Here is a 12,021-nt window from a genome sequence, read left to right as displayed (position 1 = left end):
AAGGAGTTGTGATTGTGAGATATAAATTACATATAATTGGATCTTGAATAAACCATGGTCGTAAGTAATAACGAGATACGGATATCGTTAATACAGTTAGACCATCACGTGTGGCATTTCTTACTTATGAAGTAAGTAGTTGATCTCACGAGCTAAAGTGTGGTGACACTTAAATGAACATGTGGATGTTTTGTTGTAGAACAAAACATTGGAGACCCGCTAAGAGATTCCACATGGATAACTATCTGAGTGTCAGTGGCCAATCTCTAACGTTCGGTAGTGGAATTAATCCTTTGACTTGAGGTCGTCATAGTACCCTATATGAGGACAGTCATACTTTGGCGGTGTTGGATGTTGCTCTGAAAGGGGCCGCTAATACGACATCGTTCGGGTACGTCAAGAATCGTATGAAGGTTGTGATTGATCAATAAAGGATTCGTCACTCTTAGATAGTAGGAGATGATCTGCGTTTCATTCAATTAAGTCGATGATGAAATCCTTGGCCAAGGTGTACTCATAAGTCGAAAAGGAGTTTTCGATTTATATTGACTTAATAGTGGAATGAAAGATATGATTAATGATCGAGATTGACACAATTCCATATCTCGTAATTGATCGGATCGTATTGACGAAGGGATAATAGTTCCACGGTAAACGAACAAATTTGGTTTTGTCATACCACGTGACAATTTTTCGTCACATGTATTGTCCTGACACATTGCTAGATGTCAATCAGGGACGGCGAATGTGAATTGACGATAAATTAAAAGGGCGTATTAATTTATCAATTTTGATTAGATCAAAATAATATTTCACGACGTTAGGCATCGTGGTCGGGAACCTATTGGGTCGCACACAAAAGAGAATTGGAAGACTGCAAATTGTCAATTGATTAATTTAACAATCGTTGGATAAATTAATTAATTGAATTTGTTATTTATAATCCCGAATTAATTAATTGGATTAATTAATTTACGGACCGGGTTTGATTAATTGGATTAATTAAATATTGGACCGGACCGGGCCGGGTCCGTTTGGGTTTATATATATGCAGCTAGGGTTTGAGGTCCAGTAATGATTCATTATTCTTGCTAGCACAAGAAAGAAACCCTAGCAGTTGCTGTCTTCTCTCTGTGTGGATTTAATTGGAGGCTGGACAATTGGACAGTTGTGGGAGGCAGATTCAAACTGCTGGAAAGGAATAGCGCGAAGGAGTTTGCAAATCACAAGTAAAGGTATATTTCTAATCACAGTTTTTATCTAAATAAAAAGCTGAATCCTGAATGGGAATTGAAATTTGTTAAATTCCGCTGTGCATGTTTAAGTAAATTCCCAACAATGATTCCCTATAATACTAAAAGAAATAAAATTTACTAATTCTATATTTTAGAAAGGAAAATAAATAAAAGCGAGGAAAATGGGGTTGCCTCCCAATAAGCACTTGTTCAGAGTCATTTGCTTAACTTTAATATTTTGGTTATTCATGGTGACTTGAAATAGAGTTTTCAGCATTACATCCACTGCACTGGCAGATATTCTTCGATTTGTCTATGGCCTTCAAATTATGGGATTTTCATTATTGTCCTTCATTATTCCAATCAATCAACCGATTCATTTTTTGTATCCATGACTTCCTCGATCATCATTTTCTTCGTGGTCAATCCTTCTGCACTCCTCAAAGTAAGGTGGTTGCATAAGTGGAATATTCATGGTAAAGTTTTGTTGTTTATCTTTCATCCTCAAGATTATCTCATCCTTTTAAAAATTCATTAAAGCCCAACCAATTTTTAAGAATGGTCTTCCCAAGATTATTAACAAGTTTTTACCTTCTTTTATATTGAGGATAATGAAATTAGCTGAAAAAAATGTGATCGCAACTTTGATGAGAAAATTCTCAACACTTAATAAGAATGTATAAGGAATTGTTAGCCTGTTGTAGAATTATTGAAGATGTTTAATGATCCCTCATCCTAATTTATTGTAAATAGACAAGGGCATCAAATCAATACTTGTGGTAGAATCAATAAGGCCATGTTTGATAAAGGTTAAATTCAATGAAAAATGGAAATTATTTTCCAACTTCCACTTTTTATGGTGTTTGATAGACTTTTCTTTCTAGGGAAATCATTTTCCATCTTTCTTGCCACCTCACCCAAATTCCATCTTTTACTTGAAAATCAATTCCCACCAGTATGGTGGGAATTGAATTTCCTAGTTATTGTTGATATTTTTTTCGTATTTTTTTTTCTTTTTTTTGGGCAATGAAAACAAATTCTATTCTTAATTGTAAAAAAATAAAAATAAAAATAAAAATAAAAATTATTTTAATTGACAATTTTCATGTAAAATAAAGTCAAACGAATATCAAAAGATAGATAATTTTTTTTTAGTTTTTTTTTTTGGCAATAGAAAACAAATTCTATCCCCAATACCAATAAATTTTTTACGTGAAAAATTATATCAATCAAATACAATAATTTACAATTCCACACAAAATAATTTCTAGACAATTCAATTCCCTGAAATTCGTTTTCTTTCCATCCAAATTTCGTCTTTGCAATTAAATGGACCCTTAAGTATTTAGATTATGTGAACTTCTTGAATTTTTCAGTTTTGTAGGGAGCTTCTGATGTAGGATTTCCCTGGACTCTTTAGCCGAAGACACTACTTTATCTACAAGCAGCATTCTCTTCCTTGTCAACATATCTTTCAAAAATTTTGTATAATTTGAAATTTGTAGAGTGACGTCAATGAAAGGAATGTTGATGTGAAGTCATTAAAGTGCATCCAAGAATTTCTTGAATCATTTTTCCAACTTTTTATTCTTCCACCTTTGACGAAATAAGATTGGAAGTGTGTGTTGATTGATAATAATAATTGCCTTAACATGTAGATTGTTAGACCGTTCTTCTTGATTAACCTTTGCTAATTCTTCGAACCAAACCACTTGCACCTTGCTTGTGATAGGTACCTGATTCTCTTCACTCCCTTTCTTCTTTATAGTAATTTTTAGCAACTGAACTCCACTTCTCATTGTGATCGCATGGACTTGATCCTCAATAGGTTGCCTTCGAAGTCTTTGAGAAAATGAAATAGGCAACACATAAGCTCAAATATAGAAGCAGGTTTGACTTATGGTGTCTCAACAACTGCATAATTCATAGCTTTAATTGCTAATACCTATTCCCATGGGTTCTTTTCTATGTTGCTTGGCAAGATTCCTTGTGTTCTATTGGTCAATACAGCTCCTAGTTGCCTTATCGATTTTCAAAATTTTCGATAGAAGCTTGCTAATTTTAGGATGTAGTCTCACTCTTGGTGATATACTAAATCATTAGATCCTCTAAGAAGACTTCTTATCGTGCTAGTGAAATCTTGGTTGTTTTGGCTTGAATCTGATTTTTCTAATCCTGATTATCAGCCCATGAGTGTTAGACCAAGCAATCACAATCCTCAATCTCCTCCATGTAATACTGGTTCTTCTATATCAGGAATGACTCCACAATTACCTCTAACGTGATCTCAACATTCCATTGATTTCCCCTCAGTTCTATCAATCATAACAATTGTACATTTCAGAACTTTAGTGCATTCCATATTTTGTATAATGAATTTTGTTATTTAAAGCTATTGTAATACAAAAAAGATGTAAGTTGGCCTTTTCATTCATCTTATACATTACTGCTCTTCTACAGTTTTGTTATTTTTTTTAACTTGGTATCAGAGCTTTAAGGCTTACGCCTATTTCAATCCTACCAAAACAGCTTCCTTACCATAATTCCTAATTTCCAATGGCCTCTTCAAACACTAATACACCATAATTTCCCAAACTTGAAGGACCCAACTACCTTACCTGGAGAATTTAGTTTCTGGCCTTCTTAAAAAGCCACTATAAGCTTAGCATGTTGGACGGCTCCACCCCTGCTTCTTCCAAGATCCTCCCTAACAACGCCTCTAACCCGGCTTATGAAAGCTAGTCAAAATCGAACACCACTATCCTCTATTAGCTCTATGCCTCACTGTTTGAAAAATCAGTATACACCGTTCTCAGTCTTGAGACCTCGAAGCAAGTTTGGGACTCTCTCCAAACCCGTTTCCCTTCTATCTCCCGCTCGAGATTTGCCCACCTTAAGCGCCAGATTCAAACAATTTCCCAAGGCAACCGCACCTATTTGGCCTACACTGAAGAAGCAAGGTCGTTGTCAAATCAACCGTCGGCTGCTGGCATACTCGTCGATGAGCAGGATCTCATCACATACCTCTTGAGGGGTTCACAATCCTCAATCCCCTCCATTCAGCACTCCTTAATCTTGCCACCCACAAAAATGATTTTACCTTGGAGGATTTTCAAGCAGAGCTTCTCGGATTTGAAACACTCATGGAAGCGCATCAACCTACTACTTCAACAGACGCCTTTGCTTTTGTTGCTAACCGAAGCAAGGCTTCCTCTTTTATTAAGAAACCAACTAAGCCCCCATGTTTCTCCACTCAGGCCGTTTGCCTTCTCATGCCACTTGCCCAACTCTTGTGGGCTCATTAATTGCTGGGCCTAATCAGCTCACTTTACTTGAAAATAGGCCGATATGCCAAATTTGTGGGAAAAAGGGCCATACGGCCCTAGATTGCTATCACCAGTTCGATTCTTCTTATCAAGGCCGACACCCATCTTCTGAACTAGCTGGCATGGCTGCTGAGGGAAATTCGGCATATGCCCAATAGGTGTGGTACGTAGACAGTGGAGCCAATGCACATATCACTAATTCTACAGCAAATCTCGCTTCATCACAACCCTACATTGGAGAGGATACCATTACTATTGGCAATGGATCAGGTTTAGTAATTACAAATATGGGTACCATGTCCCTTAAAACAAATACTTCAATTTTTTCGCTTAACCAAGTCCTTCATTGTCCTAATTAGCCTCTTCCAATTTAATTTCCATTAATCGTTTTTGCCTTGATAATAATTGTAATTTTGTATTGATTGGATCTGATTTTTGTGTAAAGGAAAACAAAACGGGGCGGCTCTTACTTCACGGGCAAGTTATGAGTGGACTCTACCCAATTGCAGGCACTAAATCTTGTTCAACAAAGATTTCATGCTTTACTACCAAAGTTGGTGTCTCTACCACTCTAGATGTCTGGTATGATCGTTTAGGTCACCTTTCACAAGTTATTTTAAACCAATTATCTTGATCTAAGTATTTATCTATTTTATCTAATAAATTAGGGTTCTGCTCAACAGGAAAGCCAAACAATTACCCTTTAGTGGTCTAGTGATGGCAACAAGGCGGGGGCGACCGGCCTCGCCCCACCCCAACGCGTGGGACCGGGTGGGATGGGTTTGGGGCAATTTTTTGCCCCGTTTACTGCTCCATTTAATTAATTTTTTTTTACACATTTTCAAAATTTAGAGTTATTTTTGTTGATGATTATTCTCGCTACACTTGGCTCTACGCATTAACTTATAAAAATGAAGTTTTCGGACTTTTCAAACAATTTAAAGCGCTTGTCGAAAATATTTTTTCTTGTAAAATTCAATAATTCCAAACAAATAATGTGGGTGAATTTCAATTTAAAAGTTTTTTGTAAGAAAATGGTAGTTTTCATTGCTTAACGTGTCCTCATACATCTCAACAAAATGGTATAGCCAAAAGAAAACATCTCCACATTGTTGAAACAGGTCTCACCCTATTAGCTCGGTCCCACCTTCTCGATACATATTGGCCAAATGCATTCCTAACATCAATATATTTAATAAACAGGCTAACAACAAAAGTTTTAAATAATTTAATACATTTTTACATGCTCCATAAAACCATACCCCCGTTACTCTCACCTTCGTATATTTGGATTAGCATGCTTCCCTTTAGTAAGACCATATGAGCCTCATAAATTATCCTTTAGAAGCAAAGTATGCGTTTTCATAGGATATGCCAATCAACAAATGGGTTATCGTTGTCTTAACCTAGCTACAGGGCGTGTCTATGTGTCACGAAATGTAATTTTTTAAGAACAACATTTTCCTGCAAAGGGTCAAGTCCAAACTTTTCCTGCGCCATCGAGCTCGAGCTCGCCTAGTACGTTTTCTCCTTTTCCTCTTTTAGATATACCTATTTCACCAACCTCTGCCACCGATCCAATAGCATCACATATCCATAAGACCCTCACCTAGTCACAAACTCTTTCCCTAACTCCCATTTCCTCACCACAAGTCGAACCCCAAGATCTTGAAACTCCACATCCTGATCCACTTGAAACCCAGTCCACAGAACAAATTTCCATTACCTCACATGAACCTCCCATCCCTGTCCCACACCCTAACAGGGCAACAATCCGCTCAATGACGAATAACTCAAAACCTAAGGCCTTCCCTGATTTTACAATGTTTTATACTACCAAGTATCCCTTGTAGGTACTTTCCTCTGTTATCACTGAGATTGAACCATCCAATTACACACAAGCAGTTGCCTCTCCAGCGTGGCGTGAAACAATGGGACGGAAATTTAATGCACTAATGGTGAATCGAACTTGGTCACTTTGTCCCCGCCCACTTGGTAAGCATGTCGTTTGCAACAAATGGGTTCATAAAATCAAGAGATTGTCTTATGGAAGTATTGAACGATTTAAAGCTCGTTTAGTCGCAAAAGGCTTTGATCAACAGTGTGGTGTTGACTACACAAATACATTTTCTCTTGTGGTAAAACCTACTTCTATTCACATTATATTAGCTTTGGTCGTTTCATTTAATTGGCATGTTCAGCAATTAGACATTTCAAATGCTTTTCTACATTGCTATCTTGATGAAGAAGTATTTATTGAACAACCACGAGGTTTTGTAGATGAGACTAATCCTGATTATGTTTGCAAACTTCATAAGTCACTTTATGGTCTTAAACAAGCTCCGAGAGCTTGGTCTAGATGACTATCCCAACACCTACTTGAGTATGGTTTTCTTGAATCAGCCACCGACTATTCACTGTTTGTCTATACTACTTAGACTGTGAAATTATTTGTGTTGATATACGTTGATAACATTATAGTTACTGGGTCAAGCGCACATGCAATTGATTCTTTTATCCAATATCTATCAACTAACTTTATGGTTAAAGATCTTAGAAATCTGAGTTTCTTTTTAAGTGTTCAAGCATCAAGAGATTCTCAAGGCATGCACCTTCGTCAAACCCAGTACATCAAAGATTTACTACACAGCACCAAGATGGCTGGTGCAAAGCCACTTGGGTGCCCCACTACATCTGGTCCAAAGTTATTTTCTACAAAAGTCCTTTACTAGCTGGTCAAATAGAGTATAGAAGAGTGGTCGGGGCACTTCAATATTGTACTTTCTCTAGACTAGATATTGCATATACAGTAAATCAATTGTGCCAATTTATGCATTCTCCACGTAAACCTCATTGGAGGGCTATCAAAAGAGTGCTTCAGTATCTAAAGGGTAGTATTGATATCGGTCTATTGTTTACTCCAGGATCTATTACTCTTCAAGCTTTCAGTGACTCGGATTGGGTCGGTACCCTGATGATCGTCGCAGTACCACTGGATATGCAATTTTTTTGGGAAAAAATTTGATATCATGGCCTGCCAAGAAACAACCAATTGTCTCCAAGAGTAGCTCTGAAGCCGAATATTGAAGCAGAACCATCGCCACAGTTGAACTCTATTGGATAAGAATGCTCTTCAAGGAAATTGGTGTCTTCCTACCATACACTCCTACACTACGGTGTGATAACATTGGAGCTATTGCCTTGGCTTCTAATCCTGTTTTCCATGCTCGTACAAAACACGAGAAAAATTGACTATCACTTCATTCGAGAAAAGGTCCTCAATAAAGACATTCAAATGCAACATATTTCCACCCAAGATTAGATTGCTGATATCTTCACAAAGGGGCAAACAACCGCCCGTTTTGGTGTACTTCAATCCAATTGATGGTAATGATCATCCCCATCACTTTGCGGAGGGGTGTTAGACCGAGCAATCACAATCCTCAATCTCCTCCATGAAATACTGGTTCTTCCATATCAGTAATGACTCCACAATTACATCTAACACGATCTCAGCATTCCATTGATTTCCTCTTAATTCTATCAATCATGACAATTCATTCCAGAACTTTAGTGCATTCCATATTTTGTATAATGAACTTTGTTATTTAAAGCAATTGTAATACACAGAAGATCTAAGTTGGCCCTTCCATTCATCTTATACATTATTGCTCTTCTACAGTTTTGTTATTTTTTTTTAACTATGAGAAGTTCAAATGATTCCTCCAATCAAGATTATTCGGTTGGAGTAAGGGTTATTCTATTTCCTTCATGAATTTGGTGCTAACTAAATTTAGTTTTGATTTTCATTGTTAGTAACTACTCTTGGCAGAACTGGCTATTTGGTGGATCTGGTACTGACCGAATTTAATTTTGATTTTTTTTTGCCATTTTTCTTGCTTCTCTCAATTTTCTTATTCATTATCAAAATCTTTCGATCTCAAGATCCAATGGTAGGAGCTTGATTTCTTCAAAATCTTGTATACATTGCCAAAAACCAAACAAGAGGGATTGTATATGTAATTAATAGCCGAAAAAATAAAAGAAAATTCGAATCTTATATAAACTAATAAAGTAAAATAAAAAACTTTAACCACTGACAACGATTCAAAAATTTGTTCGTAAAAATCTTGCAAGTTTACAAGATCATTGACAAGTAATAAATGTGACGAAAAGAGTTATCATCACACAGGAAATAAATCTCAATTCAATTTACTAATTTATATGGAATTCGAATTATGTTACAGGAAAGAGATTTGATTTTTTATTTTTCTAAATTATGCTATGAAATATGTAAAAGCATTTTTGTATCAAATTATAGATGATTGTATGTGATTTCAAACCTGTCTATTGTGATTAACATTATAAATTAATCTTATTTATGCGTTCTTGACAATCTATAAAGCTATAATATTTAACTTTTTTCCAAGATAAAGTAAGTCTATTCCAACCACGACTCAAGTCTATCCTAGTACGAATTCGAATTATGAGAAAGTATTAAATTTCAGCTTATCTACATGTTTCCGCTCACACTAGTGTTATTCCTTAATTTCTATTGCTTGTGTGTTAATCTTGCCAAATTTAAACTTTCTGTGAGTTTTCCAATACTACGACAAGCAACTAATTATCAAATTGATAACCAAATAATTAAATAATGCAATAAGAATGTAAAATTAATCAATAGACGTATAAAATACTAGACTACTAGTCTTGAAATAAATAAATAATAGAGTTTATCTTCATTCAATACAATTATCAATCTAGCCTGGCATGATTTCATACAAATTACAAAAAGAAGTATGAATAAATATTATCTGGATCATGAATGAATATAAGAAATCTTGATCTTCATTTTCAAGGTTGTATTCTTCAATTCTTGAACTTCAATTTTTGCTAAGATTTGATCTTCTCTTTCAAAATATAACAATTGCTTGTTCTTGATGAAATGAACATGTAATTAGAAGTAGAGAGAGATCCCCTTGATGTATGATATTGTTCTGATTTATATCTCGAAAATAGGTCAAAAATTGCCTCAAAATTGGATTCTTGTAAGACTTTGAATTAAATTCAATAACCGCAATTAGATCCCTGGGTGAACCATGTGCCGTGTCGTTGTCAAAGTCATGGTCGCATCGGCTTGAGGCTTAGTTCATGAGTTGATTGTAGTGGTCGGAGCGTGTGCACCTTTCTTTCGAACAGTTGTCCGTAATTTTATCATAACATTCTCTCCCATTATTTGATTCGGGTTACTTAAAGTGATTTGAAAAGATATATTAAATGGCTACAATTTTTCTAAATATCAATTTTCCAATTCGAACATTTACTATATTAAAAATGGATAGCAATATGAGGCTTAATATCTGGAGGCATAACTTTTTTTTTGAATAGAAATTAATTTTTGAGAATACTTCCACTATATTTCACTCATCTGACTTCTAATTGTATCTAATTGATCTTATGTCATCTTCAATCACCTTTTTTTTTTGGTTGGAATCAACTATTAAATATTTCCAATTTAGTCCTCGTACTTTGAATTTCTTCTTCTTCCTTTTTTTTGCCCCCTTTTTCTTTCCTATAGTCCAATAATCCAATTCAACCAATTGAGTTCTAAATCACAAATGAAATGTATACATAATTAAGTTATAAACCATCCAAATCAATAACGAATAACCTTGTTCAATAATTGAGATAAGTGTACAAAATACACTTATTAGTAATAGCCGGCCAGATTGACATCTTCACGATGTTTATTTGATATCAAAACACCTAACAATGTGCTTCCGTCTCTTAAACGATTCGAATTTCTTTGATTATTTAATTATAAAACGAACCTAATTTAAAGTTATTCGCATGAAGAGGGTTGTAGCGCATAATACGTGGCCTATCTTTTGTCTTTTATAGAAAATACTCAATTAGTTGATTCCTTATCTCAGTTCATTTAAACAAACCGAATCCCATAGGTTCTATGTTCTTTGATGCCTCGTGCAGAAAACCAATAACAAGTGTTCAAAAGCTGTTCAATTTAACATTTATCATTTTCTCTCATAGAATTCGGGACAACTCAGTCACTTTTGTGAAGATGGCAGAGTCTGCAGTGACATTTGTTCTTGAGAAACTCACAGTCTTATTGGAGGAAAAGGTGAATCTGGTCAAAAATGTCAGGCAGGAAGTTGAATATATCAGAGATGAACTTGAGAGAATGATTGCTTTCATCGGAGTCGCTGATGCTGCTGAAGATGATGATCCAGAGCTCAAAGTCTGGGTTAAGCAAGTTCGAGATGTTGCATATGATACTGAAGACATTATAGATGATTTCATGCTGCAATTCCGCCTCGAAAGTGAGGGTTTTCTGAGGAAATTAATTTTCTCCATACGAAATCTGAGAACCCGTTATAAAATTGCTTTTGGAATTCAAAATATAAAATCCAGAATTAAAGATATTGCTGAGGGACATAGCAGGTATAGTTACAAGTTTGATGCTCCTGGGGAAGTTTTATCATCACAATGCGTGACTACTAGAGGGATTGATCCTCAAGGCGATGCACTTTTATTAGAAGAAGCAGAGCTTGTCGGGATTGAGAATCCGAGAAGGCAGATTATACGGTGGCTTGTTGAGGGAGAATCACGGCTTAAGGTGGTTTCAGTGGTGGGGATGGGAGGTTTGGGGAAAACCACTCTGGTTAAGAAGGTGTATGATGATTTTGTTGTGAAGAAACACTTCCAGAACCACGCATGGATTAGAGTTTCTCAGTCGTTCGAGGTGGATGAGCTCCTGAAAGACACAATTCAGCAATTGTTTGAACAGATGAAGCGAGCTCCTCCTCAAAATTTGAGCACCATGGATGGTAATAGGCTAAAAGCAATAATCAAAGATTTCTTGCGCGGAAGAAGGTACTGTTGAACTGTGTGCTAATTCTCTGCTTAATTGTTTCGAACCAGTCGAGGTGATTTCGATGTTAAGGAACAAATTTCCACATTGAATAAATATAAAAATATAGGCTAATTTAGAAGAGATTCGGGCTACTTCTCTTAACAAAGTTAACCTTTTAATATTGAACCCCAAATTTTAATATGGTATTAAAGTCCATTTTGCTCCAACAAGCAATTCGATCCAACTAAAACTCAAACGAGCTACCATCTTGTTGGGTATGTTAAGAAATAAATTTCCACATTGAGTAAAGATGAAAACATAGACCAACTTATAAAATATTGTGGTTACTCTTCTTAACGAAGTTGACATTTTAATATGGAACCCCAAGTCTTAATATTCGATACTAGAAATCATTTTACAGGTTTTGCTAATAAATTTATGGTTGGAAATTTTAAATTTAACTAGTAATCTTTGAAGTATATAGAATCATAGTTTGGGGTTGGTGCCTATATATTCACAGGTATGTGCTAGTGTTTGATGATGTTTGGAGTATTTTAACATGGGAAGCTATCAGACACGCCTTACCTAA

General features: G+C 35.6%; 1 protein-coding gene across 1 annotated transcript in view; it reads left to right on the top strand.

Moving 5' to 3' along the window:
• Positions 1–10,640: 10,640 nt before the first annotated feature.
• Positions 10,641–12,021, top strand: part of LOC111378633 (probable disease resistance RPP8-like protein 2) — a 16,887-nt gene continuing 15,506 nt past the window's right edge. The window contains exon 1 of the mRNA XM_023001870.1: positions 10,641–11,452. Coding sequence (XP_022857638.1) covers positions 10,641–11,452 — 812 coding nt within the window. The remainder of the gene's footprint in view (positions 11,453–12,021) is intronic.

This window comes from Olea europaea, chromosome 3, assembly GCF_002742605.1.
Source record: "Olea europaea var. sylvestris chromosome 3, O_europaea_v1, whole genome shotgun sequence".
In the NCBI taxonomy this organism is placed as follows: Eukaryota; Viridiplantae; Streptophyta; class Magnoliopsida; order Lamiales; family Oleaceae; genus Olea; species Olea europaea.
Note: the sequence above shows the minus strand (reverse complement) of the source record. Positions and strands in the feature narration are given on the sequence as shown.